Below are 22,467 nucleotides of genomic sequence, written 5' to 3'. Positions count from 1 at the left end.
AAAATTTAAAAAAATAAACAATGGTACCAGCACGAAACAAACACAAGCTATCAAACTGGCAATCTGCGACATTAACCACTCAGCTGTGGGACTCTTGCATGAGATGGTGCTAAAAAATCCCATTGCTGTGCACAGAAATTTTTAGAGGACTTACATGCTATTGTCATGCTCACGAGTTCTGTCCTGCCAACTCTCTCACTGCTGTGGACAAGCTCCTCCCATATCTCGATGAATAAAAAAGTTTCCAGTATTTATTATATAAAATAAATGCCTCTTCGTGTGCTATCATTTGAAAAAAAAAAACCTCATTTCAATATCTTGAATTGTTTATGAAATATGATTATTGTTGTAACCACACGATTCTCAAATGTGCATGGACGCAAATGGCCATGTCTTGTCACCGAATATAAAAACCAATAACTCGAGAATGAAATAAGATATTGTTCTGCTCAAAATTTCAAACAAAATGTTGATTTCTTGTCTACATTTTATACCTGGCAATGTATGGGCTAAAATCAACCATACACAAAGTAAGCATTTTTATCTTTACATATTCTTTAAAATTTTGTGTTTGCTTTATTCAATTTGATGCAGCACATTAATTATGAGGAATAATGAATTTTATGCAGCACATTAATTATGAGGAATAATGAAAAAAATTCAGCCCTTTATTGTGCAAAAATATTTGTAATATGTGCAAAACTCAATTTTTCTCATAGCAGCCAGAATGTCATCTCTCGGCACAGGTAGCAAGCAGCATTAGGCAAGCAGTAAGTGACAACAAAGCTGCCATTAGCAAGGAATGTAGAGCGCGTATCTGTAGCAGTCAAATGATTAAATTTTATAATTAATAGTTTAACATTGTGAAGAATTTCGAAGAACCAAAGAAAGAAAGATAGTGTTGGCATTTGAACTCAAGCCAATGAACTGCCAGTCTAAGGTCTAGACCACTCAATCACAGTGCCATTGCAAAAGCTCTCCTCTAAAATCCCTCTCATACACTATGCTTGCACAATATTTACATGCAATGATCTATGGAAAATGCTATCATGGTGCTTTGAGCAATGTAGCATTCTCAGTGTTGGAAGGAGTGATGTCACATCAGAGTATGTGCAGTGGAGAACAGACAACCGCATTTCTTCTCTGATTTGATCATAGCTTGGCTGACCATCATTTCAGCATTTGACACTGGTTTCCAGTTATTGCGGAGAAAGCAATACAGAAAATGCTTTCATCCATTTTATTTGCATACCAATCTGTTTTCAAAGAAAATTGGTGTAATTTTAGTGTAATTTCCAACTTGCATTTGAAGAGAAATGCAATAATTTTAGTGTGATTTCTGGTTTGGATTAAAAAAGAAACAGCATAACGTCAGTGCAATATTTACCGTGTGCTGTAGTGCATTAGCACATGATCGCTGGCCACCACTGCCTTTTTTGTAAGACATAACAAGAATATTTTTATGATGTGCTCTTTTCCATATTATGCTACATTTTGGGCAATTACACTTGTGACGGAGATGAATGTATTGGATAAATCCATGCCATTCTCCATGGGTTTGGCACCACTGCATTGTGAAGCCTCCATTTTTTTCATTATTCAATTGTTTTTCTTCAATTTGGAGTTTTATTGTTGGAAGTAGAAGCTTGTATGTTATAACAGCTCATTTTGGCCATTTTCAAGACTTATCAGTATGGAGTGTCAAGCACAGAAAAATGAACAGTTCCTATGCATTTTACTCTTGAAGTTTAATTGAGATCTAGTGCTGCAGAAGCTATAAAAGTTGCAATGTGTACAGGAGGGAAGCATTTGCTAAGAAGATGGCACAGAAATTTTTTTTTCAGTTGCAAGAAGGAATACTCGACTTGTGTGATGAACCACATCCTAGAAGCCCTTCCATTTTTGATTAAAACCACATAAATCAATTGCTTAACAATAAACCATGGCAAAAAACATGGGTATTGACACAAACTGTGAAATGCAATCATACAACTATTGTGCACCAATTTGTATTCATTTGGTAAGGTGCAAACATTGAGTATTCCACATGTCTTAAGAAAGACCAACAAAAATAAATGTGTAACCATATGTTCATCTTTACTGGACTCTTAGTAGAGTAACCAACTCTCCCACATTCAAAAAACTTTCTTTTTTTTTAGTCCTCCTGGCTCCCTTTCTGATCACTTGTTTCTTCATATATTTCATCAGTGATCACTGTTATAAATATTATTGTCCTGAAGAACTATCAACAGTTCACATTTCTGGACAGACAGATCTTGAAATCTTTTTGTGTAATAATCGATACTACTGTCAACACACAGTACTTTTTGTTCATACTTCTATGGAAACAAATAGTTTGCCTCGAGGGATTGGAGGGAATGCGAGGTTCAAAAAAACAATGACACAGTTTAAGTGTCTAGAGGGATCATGAGAGGGAGAATGTTTACTTGTCTCTTAGTCAGTTTTGGCAATGATAGAGATGATCATGTTTAAACACACTCAATACATTACTTATTTCTCAGCTGACTTACTCAGCACAACAACATTTCACAACACTTCAAAAGAGCCAGTGCTGATAGACTGCTTAAGCTGAAAGCAGTCAAATACAGAGGGCAGTCAATACAGAATGGTCCAATTTGTCTAGTCTTCTTTCTGTAATCCTACTATTGTACTCTTCAATGATGTTCATGCATGTCTTCATTTGCACCTGAAGTGAATCAGTTTTCATTATGTGCTCTCACAGTGAAAATTAAGATGTAAAAACCACATGAAGCACAAAGATTAAACACTTGAATGCTTATTTTAAAAAATGAGAACAACACCTTCTTGGTTAAAACCCACAGCATTTGACGTTAGCCAAGTTTACTGTGTGATATGAAAGTGTGACTGTAGCATTGCTGATGTAGGTGTGCAGTTAAAACTTATTGTGACTACATCTCCCTTAAACATCCCTTAAAATCAAGTTCAGTTGTTGATCATTTCCCACAAAATCATGATCAAATGTTAGTCGCTCCACCTTTTTCTGTTTGGCAGGGCATAGGCACAAACTGTTTCTTGAGAACATTGTTACCGGTGATGAGAAATGTTGCCTTTATGTGAAATTGAAGAAGAGGAAAGATTGGATCAGCCCATCGAAAAAAACAACACACCTTACGAAGTATGGTGCACACCATCAGGAAATTATATTGTTTGTTTGGTGGAACCAGACTAGCAATCTTCATCATGGATTGTCACCAAGAAATGAAATAATAAAAGCTATTGCATATAGTGAATAGCTAAGAATACTTGCTGTATCTTCTAAAAACGAAACATCTTGTAAACCTGTGTTGTCAGCATTGAAACTCACTCACTCACTCACTCACTCACTCACAAAAATTTCATGTAATTATTGAAGTATACTGACCATTTACTGCCTTCACTTCAGGCTTCCTGCAAGCCTGAAATGTCTTGAATAAATCAACAATTTTAATGGCTTCCTTGCCTTTCATTTCTCTCGCAACTGGTTCAATATCTTGAGATGACTCGTCAGCAGCATTGAAAGATCCCGACTCACCATTTACAGAGGATACCTGTACAAAACAGAAATTATAGAAATAATTTTCCTGTTCATCAAGTAATTCAATTTCCATGAAAACTAATGCAAAAACTCACATGTGGTGTAGCTTTTTTTGAAAACCAGAAACCAGGTGTCAGACAGAACCAAGGTGATCTTTTTGTACCATGTTCACCTAAAATTAGGGACAGGTTAAACATGAATGGAATCAAATAAATTTCTTCTGTGAGCAAAGGACTTCATCCAACACTATATTTACTATTCATGTGACAATACTTACTTGGAATGACGCAGTCAAGATAGTAGGCCAGGAACCCATACAGTACTATATCTAATGCCATCATTATAAGACTGCCTCCAAATGGAATACCAGGGCCTGACCACAGATTATCAAAAGTGACACCATCACCAGACAAATCTAGCACCAAGGCCTGTAGACAGTTGAGAAGAATATTTTGTTAGACTTATCTGCTGATTATGGCTCTAAGCACTATGGGACTTAACATCTGAGGTCATCAGTCCCCTAGACTTAGAACTACTTAAACCTAACCAACCTAAGGACATCACACACATCCATGCCCCAGGCAGGATTCGAACCTGCAACCATAGCAGCCGCGTGGTTCTGGACTGAAGTGCCTAGAACTGCCGATTACATTAAGACTGAAATAACCAGCAGGTTTCCTTGTAAATAGTTAGCAAACATAATACTGTTTTGGATTGTTCTCTGCTGTTGCTTTAACACATGTGATGTAGGAAAACTGCTGGACCTATATTAATGTGCTTCTTATAAGTATGACTTTTTTCATATAAAGATTCCAGTTTAGTAATTCTATTGAAATTGCAAACATATAGCACATTTATTTCTGCACTTCCCTGGTAAGGTGTGAAAATGACAACTGAATATTGATAAGTTCATTATAATGCAAGGCTTTTGTTTTCAAAGAGGAAACATATCAACTTGTTGTGAAGACATAACACAGTATTACAAACAGGTAAAACCACCGGATTGTCATATTGTAGTGAAACAATCGGTTCTACACTGGCACATCAGTTTTGTAAAAAAAATATACTGAGAACCAACCACAAAAAAATGTTTTATCAGAATGAAAGTATGATCATTACATTAATACAATAGCTTATAATTTACACTACTGGCCATTAAAATTGCTACGCCAAGAAGAAATGCAGATGATAAGCGGGTATTCATTGGGCAAATTTATTATACTGGAACTGACATGTGATTACATTTTCATGCAATTTGGGTGCATAGATCTTGAGAAATCAGTACCCAGAACAACCACCTCTCGCCGTAATAACAGCCTTGATATGCCTGGGCATTGAGTCAAACAGAGCTTGGACGGCGTGTACAGGTACAGCTGCCCATGCAGCTTCAACATGGTACCACAGTTCATCAAGAGTAGTGACTGGCGTATTGTGACGAGCCAGTTGCTTGGCCATCATTGACCAGACATTTTCAATTGGTGAGAGATATGGAGAATGCGATGGCCAGGGCAGCAGTCGAACATTTTCTGTATCCAGAAAGGCCCGTGCAGGACCTGCAACATGCGGTCGTGCATTATCCTCCTGAAATGTAGGGTTTCACAGGGATTGAATGAAGGGTAGAGCCACGGGTCATAACACATCTGAAATGTAATGTCCACTGTTCAAAGCGCCATCAATGTGAGCAAGATGTGACGGAGACGTGTAACCAATGGCACCCCATACCATCACGCCGGGTGATACGTCAGTATGGCAATGACAAATACATGCTTCCAATGTGCGTTCATCGCAATGTCGCCAAACTCTAATGAGACCATCATGATGCTGTACACAGAACCTGGATTGATCCAAAAAAATGACGTTTTGCCATTCGTGCATCCAGGTTCGTCATTGAATACACCATCGCAGGAGCTCCTGACTGTGATGCAGCGTCAAGGGTAACTGCAGCCATGGTCTCTGAGCTGATAGTCCATGCTGCTGCAAACGTCGTTGAACTGTTCGTGCAGATGGTTGTTGTCTTACAAACGTCCCCATCTGTTGACTCATGGATCGAGATGTGGCTGCACGATCCATTACAGCCATGCGGATAAGATGCCTATCATCTCAACTGCTAGTGATACGAGGCCGATGGAATCCAGCACAGTGTTCCGTATTACCCTCCTGAACCCACTGATTCCATATTCTGCTAACAGTCATTGGATCTATACCAAAGCGAGCAGCAATATCACGATAAACCGCAATCGCGATAGGCTACAATGTGACCTTTATCAAAGTCAGAAACGTGATGGTACACATTTCTCCTCCTTACAGGAGGCATCACAACAACGTTTCACCAGGCAATGTCGGTCAACTGCTGTTTGTGTATGAGAAATCGGTTGGAGACTTTCCTCATGTTAGCACGTTGTAGGTGTCACCACCAGCATCAACCTTGTGTGAATGCTCTGAAAAGCTAATCATTTGCATATCACAGCATCTTCTTCCTGTCAGTTAAATTTCTCGTCTGTAGCACATCATCTTTGTGGAGTAGCAATTTTAATAGCCAGTGGTGTATTTCAGTTTTATTGTTGTTGTAGTTGTGGTCTTCAGTCCAGAGACTGGTTTGATGCAGCTTTTTACCCTTCCCAGAAGATGTCGAGACACCTAGAGTGCCGTCCACATTTTCAAGTGATTTGTAAATAAGCATTCGCCGACGGCGACGAAAGCAACATTTACGCATCATTGTAAGAAGCAGTGCCTCAGTGGCTATTCACTCAAACCGAGTGAATGCGCTAAACAGAACAGTGTGCTATTATAGCATCAGTCCTGGCGCACGCAGCGGATGTGGACTCTTATCAGCTCCCGCTATCGCACCGGAAGTGAATTTTCCAAATCACTTGTCAATGTGGACAGCACTCTAGGTGTTTCGACATCTTCTGGGAAGGGTAAAAAGAATGAAACTAGAGGAGTTGTAAAACTACTCAGTTTGTTCTTATTCATGGACCTACTTTATTTTGTGGTGCGAGGTTAAACTTTTCTTTAATGAAAGTTTCTTCTTCCTCTAGTTTGGGTAACGGATGGGTAACTATAGCTTTCGTTGCTTGTAACAATGCAAGTAGGCGATTCAAATCGCGCGCCAAAACCACATCAACCAATCAGAGACTGTGCTCGACATCTATTGAGGCTCAACAACAGGTCTACCCTGAGAAGGAGACCTCACTTACCGTGAGGCCACTTTCTAGGATGGCCTTCGGCTGTGCGTCTGAGAAGGACTTTTGAGGTTTTTACTTATTGTGGCCCTGAAAAGAGCCATTTGTTGAGAACTACTACTTCAATGATTATATAAAGTACAATCACCCACAATGCGACAATCTTCCAAAGAAGAAGGACCACTCGCCTTCACCCACAAGTGAACGCTACAATCAGAATTTATCTTACAACGTCTATGACAAGACAAAGACAAACTCCCGTGTGGAAAAAGGTAGGAACGCTCACTAGCAATGATAATCTCAGAAACAGGTATAGTACGGTAAGCTAAGATTTCCCTAATTTCAAAGGATTCCTGTGCAAGGTTTTAAGTAAAATTAAAAAAAAAAATCTCACGCAGCGGTCTGGCGCGACCAATAACCACCTCTACCAATAACCACCTAATACTACAAAAAAGAATGCTTCAATACATAAACAACAAGTACGTTAAGCGAACGCCTTCTCTAAAGTTATAAAACTTGACTCTAAGCAGCACAGCAGAGCACAGCTGCACCTCATTAAGTACAGGAAGCGCGCACCGATAAGGCGATATCAACCGCTATCGCGCGGCACCTCTACCAATAACCACCTAATACTACAAAAAAGAATGCTTCAATACATAATTCATTCCTTTTACCCTTCCCAGAAGATGTCGAGACACTTAGAGTGCCATACACATTGACAAGTGATTTGTAAATAAGCATTCGCCGATGGCGACGAAAGCAACGTTTACGCATCATTGTAAGAAGCAGTGCCTCAGTGGCTATTGACTCAAACCGAGTGAATGCGCTAAACAGAACAGTGTGCTATTTATAGCATCAATCCTGGCGCACGCAGCGGATGTGGACTCTTATCAGCTCCCACTATCGCACCAGAAGTGAATTTTCCAGCAACACGCTCCTAGTAATACTAGGTAGCGTGTTGCTCCAACGCAATTCAAATCGCGCGCCAAAAACCACATCAACCAATCAGAGACTGTGCTTGACATCTATTGAGGCTACTCTACCTATCCTGTGCAAGGTTCTTCATCTTCCAGTACCTACGGCAACCTACATCCTTCTGAATCTGTTTCATGTATTCATCTCTTGGCTCCCTCTACGATTTTTACCCTCCACACTGCCCTCCAATACTAAATTGGTGATCCCTTGATGCCTCAGAACATGTCATACCAACTGATCCCTTCTTCTAGTCAAGTTGTGACACAAACTCCTCTTCTCCCCAATCCTCTTCAGTACTTCCTCATTAGTTATGCAATCTACCCAGCTAATCTTCAGCATTATTCTGTAGCACCACATTTCGAAAGCTTCGATTCTCTTATTGACCAAACCATTTATCGTCCATGTTTCACTTCCATACATGGCTACACTCCATAAAAATACTTCCAGAAACGACTTCCTGATACTTAAATCTATACTTGATGTTAACAAATTTCTCTTCTTCAGAAACACTTTCCTTGCCATTGCCAGTCTACATTTAATATCCTCTCTACTTCGACCATCATCAGTTATTTTGCTCCCCAAATAGCAAAACTCCTTTACCACTTAAAGTGTCTCATTTCCAAAGCATCACCAGACTTAATTCGACTACATTCCATTATCCTCGTTTTGCTTTTGTTGATGTTCATCTTATATCCTCCTTTCAAGACACTGTCCATTCCATTCAACTGCTCTTCCAAGTCCTTTGCTGTCTCTGACAGAATTACAATGCCATCGGTGAACCTCAAAGTTTTTATTTCTTCTCCATGGATTTTAATACCTACTCAGCATTTTTCTTTTGTTTCCTTTACTGCTTGCTCAATATACAGATTGAATAACATCGGGGAGAGGCTACAACCCTGTCTCACTCCCTTCCCAACCACTGCTTCCCTTTCATGCCCCTCGACACTTACAAATGACATCTGCTTTCTGTACAAATTGTAAATAGCCTTTTGCTCCCTGTATTTTACCCCTGCCACCTTCAGAATTAGAAAGATAGTATTTCAGTCAACATTGTCAAACGCTTTAAGTTTACAAATGGTAGAAATGTAGGTTTACCTTTTCTTAATCTAGCTTCTAAGATAAGTCGTAGCGTCGGTATTGCCTCACGTGTTCCAGTATTTCTAGCTGAATCCAAACTGCTCTTCCCCAAGGTCGGCTTCTACCAGTTTTTCCTTTCGTCTGTAAAGAATTTGTGTTAGTATTTTACAGCCACGGCTTATTAAACTGATAGTTTGGTAATTTTTACATCTGTCAACACCTGCTTTCTTTGGGATTGGAATTATTATAGTCTTCTTGAAGTCTCATGGTATTTCACCAGTCTCATACATCTTGCTCACCAGATGGTATAGTTTTGTCAGGACTGGCTCTCCCAAGGCTGTCAGTAGTTCTAATGTATTGTTACCTACTCCCGGGGTCTTGTTTCGACTCAGGTCTTTGAGTGCTCTGTCAAACTCTTCATGCAGTATCGTATCTCCCATTTCATCTTCATCTACATCCTCTTCCATTTCCATAACATTGTCCTCAAGTACATCGCCCTTGTATAGACCCTCTATATACTCCTTCCACCTTTCTGCTTTCCCTTCCTTGCTTAGAAGTGGGTTTCAATCTGAGCTCTTGATATTCATACAAGTGGCTCTCTTTTCTCCAAAGGTCTCTTTAATTTTCCTTACCCCTAGTGAGATAAGCCTCTACATCCTTACATTTGTCCTCTAGCCATGCCTGCTTAGCCATTTTGCACTTCCTGTCGATCTCATTTTTGAGACGTTTGTATTCCTTTTTGCCTGCTTCATTTACTTCATTTTTATATCTTCTCCTTTCATCAATTAAATTCAATATTTCTTCTGTTACCCAAGGATTTCTACTAGCCCTTGTCTTTTTACCTACTTGAGCCTCTGCTGCCTTCACTACTCCATCCCCCAAAGCTACCCATTCTTCTTCTACTGTATTTCTTTCCCCTATTCCTGTCAATTTTTCCCTTATATTCTCCCTGAAACTCTGTACAACCTCTGGGTTAGTCAGTTTATCCAGGTCCCATCTCCTTAAATTCCCACCTTTTTGCAGTTTCTTCAGTTTTAATCTACATTTCATAACCAATAGATTGTGGTCAGAGTCCACATCTGCCCCTGGAAATGTCTTACAATTTAAAACCTGGTTCAGAGGTCTTACCATTATATAATCTATCTGAAACTGTCAGTATCTCCAGGCTTCATCCATGCATACAACCTCCTTTTATGATTCTTGAACCAAGTGTTAGCTATGATTAAGTTATGCTCTGTGCAAAATTCTACCAGGCGGCTTTCTCTTTCATTTCTTCCCCCCAATCCATATTCACCTACTACGTTTTCTTCTCTTCCTTTTCCTACTATCGAATTCCAGTCATCCATGTTTATTAAATTTTCGTCTCCCTTCACTATCTGAATTAATTCTTTTATCTCATCATTCATTTCTTCAGTTTCTTCATCATATGCAGAGCTAGTTGGCATACAAACTTTTACTACTGTAGTAGGCGTGGGCTTCGTGTCCATCTCGACCACAGTAATGCATTCACTATGCTGTTTGTAGTAGCTTACCCGCACTCCTATTTTTTTTTTATTCATTATTAAACCTACACCTATTTGATTTTGTATTTATAACCCTGTATTCACCTGACCAAAAGTCTTGCTCCTCCTGCCACCAAACTTCACCAATTCCCACTATATCTAACTTTAACCTATTCATTTCCCTTCAGTTTTATTATTATTATATATCAGTAAGCTAACTGATATATGTATCCAGAAAAATAACACCTGAAGGAACATGAAGTGATATCAATTTCAGTTTTATTATGAAACTGGTATCACTTCATGTTCCTTCAGGTGTTACTTTTGCTGGCTACATATATCGGTTAGTTTACTTATTACTGTGTGAAATAGATGATTGTGATAACTGTGCTTGCTTCTGGCACACATGCATCTTAAAAACCTGCATTGAGAAACAACCACAATAGCATCCAATTAACAAAATAGCCTATTGTATTAGCAAGCTTACTGCAGATAAAGAAAATTTCATGTAGTATGAAACATTGAAAAATATTTTAAATCCTACAAAAACATTTTATATATCTGCTGTTCTAAGCATTCTAGCAGTAGATAATTTGTAGAAAAAGAATACATACTGTTTGTGTTTAAAAAATTTCTGAAGCTGGCTGTAATATGTAGAAAACAGTAACCCAGCAATGGAGAGACCAGGATGTGACAAGAACAATATGCAGAGGGTAGATTGCTACTCACCACATAGACCAGGTACTGAGTATACAACAAGAACTTTGAAAAGAATACTACAAATATTTAAGCTTTTAGACAAGCTTCCACAGAAGTAGGACTCCCAAACATTCATACAACTCACATACACATGGCTACTGCCCCTAGCCACTAATGCCCAACTTGCTGGCCGAGGAGAGTAACTGTGTGTGTGTGTGTGTGTGTGTGTGTGTGTGTGTGTGTGTGTGTGTGTGTGTGTGCCCCGGTCATTGGCCACTACTTGGGGATGGACTTCATCCAAAAGCTTACTGTGGTGTATGCAGAGCTGGGACCCTGCATATTTGGCAACAAAACCTCAGAATAAGCATTACAGTCCAGGAATGACCCCTGCTCATCTAGGACATTGTTTATAACTAGCCATGGTATTGTGTACAATCAAGTGAATCACAGCACACGGCACTGCACTTGCAAGTCCTACTTATATCTGCATAGTCAAATGATGGTGTGTGTGTGTGTGTGTGTGTGTGTGTGTGTGTGTGTGTGTGTGTGTGTGTGTAAGGTAAGTAAGTCTTTCCGCTCCCAGGATTGGAATGACTCCTTACCCTCTCCCTTAAAACCCACATCCTTTCATCTTTCCCTCTCCTTCCCTCTTTCCTGATGAAGCAACTGTTGGTTGCGAAAGCTTGAATTTTGTGTGTATGTTCGTGTGTCTATCAACCTGCCAGCACTTTCGTTTGGTTAGTCAAATAATAATGATGATGATGGTGATGATGATTGGTTTGTGGGATGCTCAACTGCACAGTCATCAGTGCCCGTACAAAGTCAAAATTTTGTTCACACTCCAATTTTTTTATGCAGTCCAAACTAGCCACTATCATGAATGATCATGATGATGAAATGATGAGGACAACACAAACACCCAGTCCCCAGACAGAGAAAATCCCCAACCCAGCCAGGAATCGAATGCGGGACCCCGTGATCCAGGGCAGCAATGCTAACCACTAGACTATGAGCTGTGGACTGCACAGTCACAGGTTCATGTGATACCAAGAATGTATCCTTCCACAGGCAACTATTCAAAAGCCAGTTATGGTCTGGGCTCTAACTGACCAACAGCTGCTCCAAGTCTCTGTTACAAGTCTCCGTTACAGGCCCTGCCTGCTGCTGCCACTCCCACTGCCCTGTGCCATGTCCATTACCGGACTTCCGTAAGCCACTCCCGAGGGCACCACTTCACATTGTCTCATCCATTGATTGCCTATGAACTCCCATCTTCATAACACTGTGTCGTTATTAATCTTCCCTGCTTCTCAAGACATTGTTGCTCTCAAATTGTGTAGACTTTCATTCTCAGCTGTCACAGTCCGTTGCTTCTTGTAATAAACATTTGGTATTCCAAAGAGTGCATCTCAATACTGCCAGCCACTGACTGGGATAAAGAAGATTACATTGGTGATGATGTAAAAGGTTTTGTGTGCTTTTCTAGTGCTCTTCTCTCAACTACCATATTACAATGGCAACAAAGTAATGTTTTCAGTACACCTAAAGGGTGTTTTCATATGTCTTATTGTGTATTAGTTCATTTTGCTGGAGCAGGCATTTTGTTTTTCACGTTTGTTCAAGTGGCTTTCTACCAGCTGGAATTTTACCCATATACTAGTTCGTTCTGCGGGGCCAGATCATCATGGTTCTTACGTTGTTATAGTCCACATGCAGCAGTGTTCATTGCATTCCAGAATTCCGATAACAGGACAGGGCCCTACACATTTGTGAAAGAAGTTTCTTAGTAGTAGTTGCCTTTTTTGTATAGTCCAGGTTGACCATTCACATGCTGTACAAGTCTTTATCTTCTGTTCCTGATGCTGTTAATCTGCTTGGTTTTCAATGGTTATTTGATCTCTTTTTGTACTTTTGTGACACTTCAGAAAGGAAACATTCAGGTTTCAGTTCTTTGGTAGTATTTTTTCACACAAGGTGTGAGTGTGCTTTTGATTTATCCTGCCTGTCCAATCATTGGAGCTGTCTTTAATTCAGGTCTTCATTTAAAGAGTCAGCAAACTCAGACACTGCTGCACAGCGTAATTCAACTCATTCACATTTTGACTGCAGAGGCGGCATCTCAGCAAGCTGCTCCCGTATTTGTGCCAAATTTTCCAGTGTTTGACAGCCAGAAAGAGGACTGGGCCAATTACCATCAACAGTTGGAGTTGCACCTTGCAGCATGTGGCATACACAGTATGCCCCACAGTGCTCTCTTTATTGAAAGTGAAGGTATAGGGATCCTTCATTTATATTGTCTGTTTTTTTTCCCAAGACTCTCATCTGCAGTACATCAACTATGATTTATTGGTGGAGTGGTTAGATGTGCATTTTGGTAGCAATATTTGTTCCTGTTCTCATCAACAGTGTATTGGTTTTTTGGTTACTAACAGATGGTCTGCCTGCCACCCCCCTCCCCCTGTGTCATTATTAATCTTCCTTGCTCTTCAAGACATTGCTGTTCTCATACTGCATAGGCATTCTTTCTCAGAAGTAATATTTAGTTTAGTTTTTCTAATAAACAGGTGTTATTTCAAAGAGTGCATTTCAATACTGTTGCCAATCACTTGGAAAAAGGATATTGCACTTAGGCACAATGAATAGAATACTAAAAATACCTGTCTCCAACTCAACACCTCCTCTATGTGGTGACTAGTAATCTATCCAAATATTAATCTAGGATTTTTTATGTGCAGTCAGGACCAGAATATAAATGTTTTTAGCACACACTGATTGCTGTTTACTCAACATATGACACAATGACTTTTTATAATAAGACTGTGGTGCAGGGAAGTTTCCTGAACACTTTATTAAAGCATGGAAAGAACAATGGCACAACCAGCCTTTATGTTTCTGGGACTTCATATTTTATGTTTCATATGATTCTAAATCTAGTTTTAGTCATCCACACAGTTTGTATTATGTAGATAAAACTACTTCTGTGTTGTATTCTATACATTCTGTCACAAGAGAGAACACCCATGTATGTGGAAGGATCAAAGTATATACTACAAACAATCGAAAATCCAGGATGGAATGTAACAAAGTATATATGTTGAATGTTACAAAGTTTACACTTCTACAGAAATAAAACTATGCTCAAATATAATTAAAGATAGGTAGCTTCTATTACATGACAAGGGCACAAATCACAATTTACACATGAATAGGTGCTGTCTTCTTACATTATTATCAGAGAAATTTGATAACAAAAGAGATTAGGATAATTAATTCTTGTATGCAAAGCATCATTACAAGCTTCTGATGAATGCATGTAGTATTTTTTAAATCTTCATCATGACTAAACAGTGTAATAACATGCAGGAATAATATCTTTATTTGATGGTTCAGCTAGAACTGAATATGACAATACCTTGTCCATAGCAAGAGCAAAGCCTGTCGAGCTGATAAGTGAAACAACCCAAAATGCAATGGAACTGGAATCGTCCACAAATACTTGGATGAAATATAGCAGACTCATTATGTTGACAGCAAAATTTCCAAGGATTCCTGCAGTCTGTAAAAAGCAGCAGAAATAAAACACATGACAGTCTCTCATAATTACTCTTTTAAAATTAACATCACTTTCTGCAGATGGAAGTAGTACCATAAAACAGGATAAACAACGATAATTTCAGAAAAAAGTTTCAATGTAATTTGTTCACCTTAGTTTCAAAGTAATTTAAACAAAATTTATATCATTAGGAAAAGTAAATGCTATTGTCACTTTGTTATAAGAATCTGTAAGTCTAAAATTTGTTTGCAACACTGAATAGTCAGATATTCATTCCTTCTAAAACTTGGAAGCTCACAAATATGGTTATCAGCAAGAAGTGATTGTATTTATGGCCTAAAGTTCTTCTGTTACTGATTTGCTTTCTTTTGGTGAGTAATGTCATACAAAAATAATAGTATTTATAATAAAATTTTTTTGCATTTGAGAAATATTCATTTTTTTGTGATGTTAATGGCTTGACAACGGTGTTCGTAGGGAAAACCTTTGAAGTAATTTTGGATAACTTCCCGTACAAAGTTTGTCTTTACCAACAGACATTCTTAGACATATTGCACATGTAAACATTATTTCTTGATGTTTGTACTTTCTGAGACCCACATAATTCACATCTTTTTCAGGTTAGACCTACATAAAAGGATGATGATACATTAAAAGAGAGATACTCGCAGTGAAGTTTACTGTCTTCTTAATGAAGACATTGTGGATAAGGCATTTGATGTTGAGAGGGATGATCATAAGAAAAGCTAGACAACAATTCAAAATATCTAAATTAGTGCATTTTCAACTTTCCATGGTGTAATGAAGAGTCCATTAAATTTCAGCCATGCAGCTGTGGAAATAAAATCTCTTCCACTGATATTTTGGCTGCATATCATTCGACCATCCTCAGAGTAAGTCACTTTTGACTTAAGACATTTTGTAAAATACTATCTTGACAGAGATGGTAGAGTTGAAAAATGTTTTAAAGACATTTTGCCAGGCAATGGCTGGGTAATCTCATTTATGGCCAGGCACAAGGAAAAACTGTGTAACACACGTCAAAATATTAAGTGAAGTAGAGATAGCATTTCAGAAACAGCACAAATGAAACTTTCTTCAACTGTACTAACTCTGATGGGATGGACAGGAGCACTTTCTCAGACTAGTTCCAGAGAATTGTAACAACCTAGTCTAATAGAACTGAGGGGGAAATAATTGTTATCCTTGATAATTTAAGTTCACATTTATCTCTAGCCATGATAAAACTTCATGAAGAGCTCATGATTGCTTTTATGTTCCTTCCAGCAAATTTCACACACCTAACTCAGCCATTACATAAACAATGAACTCCAATGAAATGAAGATGGTGTAAGGCGGTTTAAAATGCCAAACGAAAAATCAAAGACAATGCATTTAACAGAAAGCTTTTTCAATCACACCTGGAAAAAAAGTATCTCATGGACAAATCTCTAGAATAAGGTATAAACTCAGGATTTAATAAGGCAATGTATTTCTCTTAAACAGAAACAGCATCTTAGAAACACTGCCCCCTGAAACTCAAAAGGAGAATGACAATGAGAAAAATGAACTGAGTGGCAGCTTGGGTGCATTTCTGAAAGAAACACATTATGCTCAAGAAGACATGACAGCCAAAATCCTGTAAAAAGAAGTTGAATATTCCCACTAACTGAAGTATTACACTTAAGCACTTCAAGAGAAGTGAAGAATAATATTCAGAGCCTGAATGGATAATGGGGAAAGAGAAACATCTGGTGTCCATGATGTCACTGATGAAGATACTGAACCAAATGGTGTGAATAATGGTGAACTCTCAGAAGGGAACTGGCTCAAACTGAATTATCTTTATAATACAGGGGTTGAAACATACATAGGAAAAGTCTTGGCAAAATAGATTATATGTACAACTTAATATTTTTTTTTTTTTTTTTTTTTTTGGAAAAACACATTCAGATGTTTTTGTTTCCCCAAATGTAGCCGGTAAGTACGAACTTCAGAAAGCAGGTAGTGTAGTATTTATTTAAAATTGGAAGTATTACAAAGGGCATTTTTTACATGAATATTTTTTTCATAAAATATGCCTAATTTTTACTATTTTCATTAATTTTAATAACTGAAATAAAATATTTAATTTATAGATGTTTATTTCCCTTCTAGAGATCTACTTCATTTCCCTCTTAAAACCACAACAAGAGCACTGAAAAGATTGAAAAGTGCATTGTATACATGTGTCCCTGTTGATTCATACCCTGGTGTGAACAGGGACTACAATATAAAAAGAATATATAAATTTTGTAGTGAGTAGAAAACAAACACTTCTATACTTAATAGCTAATAACACAATAGGTCCAAGTAATGAATAGGTTATAAACACTAAATAAATTATTGCTGGTAAGCTATTAGGAAAGAGCTTCAAAAACTGTCCCTATTTACATTTCACTACATTTTACAGTATACTGCAAAGTTAGAAAGATATATATTCAAAAAGTGTTTATTGCATAAAACACTTCATTTTGATAAAGACAGGAAGATGATGAATTTTTTTGCCTACGCACACTTTAAAGGCATAGCTTCACCTTTGTGGCTCCAGTTGGTTTCAAGACTACTGAAAAAATCTGAGAATGCAGTTTAGATCTTCTATATTTATGTCTTACTTTTAATTTCTTTTCTCAATTTCATATATGTGGCCAACGGAAATCAAACAAAATTTGGGGGAGGCAGAGAGAAGCGTTAAAAATTGTAAAAGTGCATATTCTCGCTTCTGCGTTTGAGGCTGGAGTGGAGCACAACAGACTGCCATTTGTCATTCTTACAGTATTTAGAGTAATATTTTCAGTGAAGACCGTTAAATATAATATCATTTTACTGGGTCAAAAATTTTCTCACTTTATTTCCAGAGCGCAGTAGTGCCATATTCAACTGCTTCACAACTAACTCTGCACAGCAGACCAGTTTAGTAAAAAACAAGTAAGAGCTTTGTAATTTCATTAACTGTAAAAGAAAGGTGTTCAGTGTTTTGTGTTTGTCATATATTCCACACTAATACTGGACAGATTTTATGGAATAAAAGATGAGGTTGAAAAGAAAGCGTATCTCTAAAAGTGTGCATCAGACATCATATTCTTATTGCTGATTCTTAAAAACTACATGGAAAAGTAGCTACAACAACAACAACAACAACAACAACAACAAAGATTATTTTTACAGCAATCTTTATTTTAACAGAAAGAAGTAGAGTGTAATAATTAGCTATTGGATTCAATTATTTTTTTCTGAAATTATTTATTGAGTCTATCCAATCTACCAGACTCCGAAAACACCTGCACCAGGTTTTTTAGAGATAGAGAGATTTGTGTGTGCTATAAAATCTTATCATGTAAATGCTGTGGCAGTTATGGGAACCCTCTTGCAAAGCTGCCAGATAAATCTGAACACTGAAACACACATAGTATCGTTAACAGAGAACTGCAAGGACAAAAATGATCACAGAATATTAAAATAAAACTCAATAATTTAAATTTAATGATCCCAATGTGTGTATTTGTACTGGAACTGTATATATGCACATGTAATCCATCACAAGTAATATCTCTATGAATATGTGATATTTAAAAATTATGGGACATCTATATCGCGAGCAAGGACAAACCACTTTACGGACTGTAACAATGAAGTTGTTAAGCTGTCACATGATTAGGAAGTCTTTGAAGAAACTTCTCAGCTGTTATTATTATTATTATTATTATTATTATTATTATTAAACTAAGTGGTCCTGCCTTATGAGAATTTTAAAATCCCGGCACCTACAGTTTGTGCCGAACTCTGTCAAAATAGCATTTCCTAGCAGATGTTTTCACCTCCTGAGACTTGCAAGGTAGAGTCTTCTCTCTCATAACATGCAGTACAGTGGATCTAGCAAGCAGTATGGGACTCCTGGTGATAGGTTTTCCTCCTCAAATTACTGAGGCATAAAGTCACATACGTAGATATCTTTGTAACATATTCCCACTGCATCATTATGTGCGGCAGAGAGGAGCTGCATGCTATTCAGATTCTTTTAAAAAGTGGAAGGGCGTAAACTATTAACTATTTGTGTGATGGTGCAGTTACTCAGGTGCAAATTGATAAAGTATCAGCTAGATTTGTTGCGTTCTACCAACTATAGTTAGACTTTGCTTCCTGTTGTATGGACCAGCAACTGACATGCCCAGGTTTTGTAACAGCTTTAGTGTGTGTGTGTGTGTGTGTGTGTGTGTGTGTGTGTGTGTGTGTGTGTGTGTGCAACTGAAATCTTTTATTGATTTTTTTTATTAGTGACTGCATGATATGATTAGAGAGTTTATTAATTCGAGAAATGAACTTTGCATTCATTCATGAGGAAATGACCAGTATGTCTCAAATGTGCACTCTGTGAAATCCTAAACAACTATAGCCAAATGTGAATGTCATAATTAAGACTGGTTGTGCCACTGTTGTTTGAATTGTTATTCAGTCCAGTGTGTCCCTGTTCGGTTTGTCAGAGGATCTGTGGTTTGTGAAGGCCATGTCTGATGGAACATTGAGTTTGGCTGGCTGTGTTTTATATATATGTTTAACTCAAGTTAGCTGTGTACATATTGCATGAACCTTGGATCTAGTTATGTTGTTGACTTGTGCTGTTCATTGTTTGCCTGGAGGATTCACATTCTGTTTTCACATTACTTGTGTACTGAATACATGTCTCAATTTCAATTTTAAGTTGGGGAATTGTGTTGATCACTGTCCACCAGTCCATATGGGAAAAATATATTAAAAAAAGATGCTGTGACTTACCAAACGAGAAAGCGCTGGTAGATAGACACAATAAAAAACACACAAACACACACACAAATTTCAAGCTTTAGCAACCCACGGTTGCTTCATCAGGAAAGAGTGAAGGAGAGGGAGAGACGAAAGGATGTGGGTTTTAAGGGAGAGGGTAAGGAGTCATTCCAATCCCAGGAGCGGAAAGACTTACCTTAGGGGGAAAAAGGGACAGGTATACACTCGCGCGCACACACACACATAGCCATCCACACATATACAGACACAAGCAGACATATGTAAAGGCAAAGAGTTTGGGCAGAGATGTCAGTCGAGGTGGAAGTACAGAGGCAAAGATGTTGTTGAGTGACAAGCGATGTACGAGGGGCGGCAACTTGAAATTAGCGGAGGTTGAGGCCTGGTGGGTAACGGCAAGAGAGGATATATTGAAGGGCAAGTTCCCATCTCCAGAGTTCTGATAGGTTGGTGTCAGTGGGAAGTATCCAGATAACCCGGACAGTGTAACACTGTGCCAAGATGTGCTGGCCGTGCACCAAGGCATGTTTAGCCACAGGGTGATCCTCATTACCAACAAACACTGTCTGCCTGTGTTCATTCATGCGAATGGACAGTTTGTTGCTGGTCATTCCCATATAGAAGGCTTCACAGTGTAGGCAGGTCAGTTGGTAAGTCACGTGTGTGATTTCACACGTGGCTCTGCCTTTGATCGTGTACACCTTCCGGTTTACAGGACTGCAGTAGGTGGTGGGAGGGTGCATGGGACAGGTTTTACACCGGGGGCAGTTACAAGGGTAGGTAGGAAGGTGGTTTGGGTATTTCATAGGGATGAACCAAGAGGTTACAAAGGTTAGGTGGACGGCGGAAAGACACTCTTGGTGGAGTGGGGAAGATTTCATGAAGGATGGATCTGATTTCTGGGCAGGATTTGAGGAAGTCGTATCCCTGCTGGAGAGCCACATTCAGAGTCTGATCCAGTCCCGGAAAGTATCCTGTCACAAGTGGAGCACTTTTGGGGTTCTTCCATGGAAGGTTCTGAGTTTGATGGGATGAGGAAGTGACTCTGGTTATTTGCTTCTGTACCAGGTCAGGAGGGTAGTTGCAGGATGAGAAAGCTGTTTTCAGGTTGTTGGTGTAATGGTTCAGGGATTCGGGAGTGGATCAGATTCGTTTGCCACGAAGACCTAAGCTGTAGAGAAGCATCAATGCTGAAATGCCAATGAAAAGCATGTTGGACCGAAGTCACTGACTGACTCTTTGCACACTGAAACCCTAGGCCATGCCCATTCAACAAAACATATTTCCTTGTTCAGCACATCCCATGTCTCATAATTATTACCATTTAAATCAGATCATTCTTTCTGAAATACCTTGTACTTCAAAACTACTACAAAGGCCCAAAATGCAAGTTTCTTTGCAATGCATGGGATGAAACCCCATTTAAGGTTGTCTTGGGTGCCAAAGGTGGCTCTATTGCATATTGCCATGATCTGTGTTGCACACAGTGTGGAGTCACTGACGCTACTGTTGTACTACAGGCCACCAGTACAAACATGAACACCAAAAATTATTTTTTATTTAGTATTTATCAGTTCTGGCTGTAAGTCGGTGTTTGTAAACTGTGCTTTCAATGACAGGTGTTGTATTTCAATGACAATCCCACCTACATATTTGGACCCAATTCTCATTACGGTATGACACTAGTGGAAACACTAGAGACTTAAGCATCTACATCAGCATGACTCCAATTAAGCAACATAAAAATCATCTCCTGCATGGACTGGAATTGGAATACAAGCATTATTACATCATTCCAAAGTTTTGTGTATTCAAGAGACCAATGGATTCCAAGCCAACAGTAAGTCAACTGTACATAAGACAACCATCAGTGTTTTCAAAAGATTCTGGTCAAAAGCCAACCATCAATGTTTTCCTGAGACCCAATGAAATGGATGAAAGGATTTCACCAAGCTGCTAAACATAACACTTGGGATGATATGATGTGCTTGGCAGATGCATACCTTTACTTGGATTGCATAGTCCAGAAAAGGGTTGAGAACAACCAAGAGAATCCCAACAACTGGTGCAAATTCTAGGCCGAACTGAAGAAAACATTTTTTGATATCAACGGTACATCTTAGTGGAAGAATAATTAATGAGCAGGGCTCAACATCATGGTGAAATGACACGGTCTTACACACACTGGTTTGTTCCTCTGTAACACTGTGGATCTGAATACAATAGAACCCGACAAAATCTTACACTTTATGAAAAGAGCCACAGAAGACATGTACCAAGCCCTTTTGGTAAAGGATGTAACAACAGAGGAATTCATCAAATGATGCCACCAAATCAAGGAAATGCAACAGAAAAGAGGTGGATGGAAGAGTAATCACTGATTGCCAAATGTGGTCCCTATGAGAGTTGTGGAAGTCCACCTTCAGCTCACATCTCTCATACACCAGATAGTAAGAGAAGAGATACACCAGTGTATGGCAGTCAGTAATGTTGGACTGATTACACAAGAGCAACCATGAAAGTCAACCTCATACATCTGAAGGAAATAGGTAATGTGGAAGAATAAGTTTATCAAACTTTGGTATTCTGGCATTAGTTGAATGCACTGTGAAGAATAGACTTGCACTTATGCCCCAACCATCAAAAGACAATCCATCATCTGACCAATGCTGGTACAAACTACCCCTTTGCCAAGTAAAATGCCTCAGAGAAAAAACAGACATTTGGGGGATTGACAAAAGCACACCAGTACGGTGTACACTGTAGGCACTCTGGGAACACTGTATGCAAATGCACTGAGAAGAAAGGTGTTTGACAACTATTATGCCGCAAGACATCAACCATCACAACAGTCCTATTCACCACAATAAGCTGCAGAAGGTTATAGTCAATCTGGAGACAAAGACAGTTGCCAAACTCTGGACAAGGTAGTTATGGCCATTCCCTGTTTCCATACCAGTCACTCACCTAGCTGCTGATTTCAGTAAAACAAAGAGAAGCAGCCATCTAGGGAGGTAAGGCCACCACAGGTGAAAATCCTCCTTGATGACATTTACCAAGATGACAGAAAATCTCATCAATCGCCAACTTTTCAGGGCACTAGTT

The 22,467-nt window shown here is 38.7% G+C and overlaps 1 protein-coding gene across 2 annotated transcripts in view; it reads right to left on the bottom strand.

Moving 5' to 3' along the window:
• LOC126100161 (cholesterol transporter ABCA5-like) overlaps positions 1 to 22,467 on the bottom strand; it is a 337,905-nt gene that overhangs the window by 151,179 nt on the left and 164,259 nt on the right. For both annotated transcript variants that reach the window (XM_049910704.1, XM_049910705.1), the window contains exons 9-12: positions 14,404 to 14,547; positions 3,834 to 3,984; positions 3,652 to 3,728; positions 3,404 to 3,569 (exon numbers count right to left, since the gene is read on the bottom strand). In XM_049910704.1, the coding sequence (XP_049766661.1) occupies positions 3,404 to 3,569; positions 3,652 to 3,728; positions 3,834 to 3,984; positions 14,404 to 14,547 (538 nt within the window). The remainder of the gene's footprint in view (positions 1 to 3,403; positions 3,570 to 3,651; positions 3,729 to 3,833; positions 3,985 to 14,403; positions 14,548 to 22,467) is intronic.

This window comes from Schistocerca cancellata, chromosome 9 (assembly GCF_023864275.1).
Source record: "Schistocerca cancellata isolate TAMUIC-IGC-003103 chromosome 9, iqSchCanc2.1, whole genome shotgun sequence".
Lineage (NCBI taxonomy): Eukaryota > Metazoa > Arthropoda > Insecta > Orthoptera > Acrididae > Schistocerca > Schistocerca cancellata.
The sequence above is the reverse complement of the archived record's forward strand: the minus strand, read 5'-3'. Positions and strand labels throughout refer to the sequence as shown.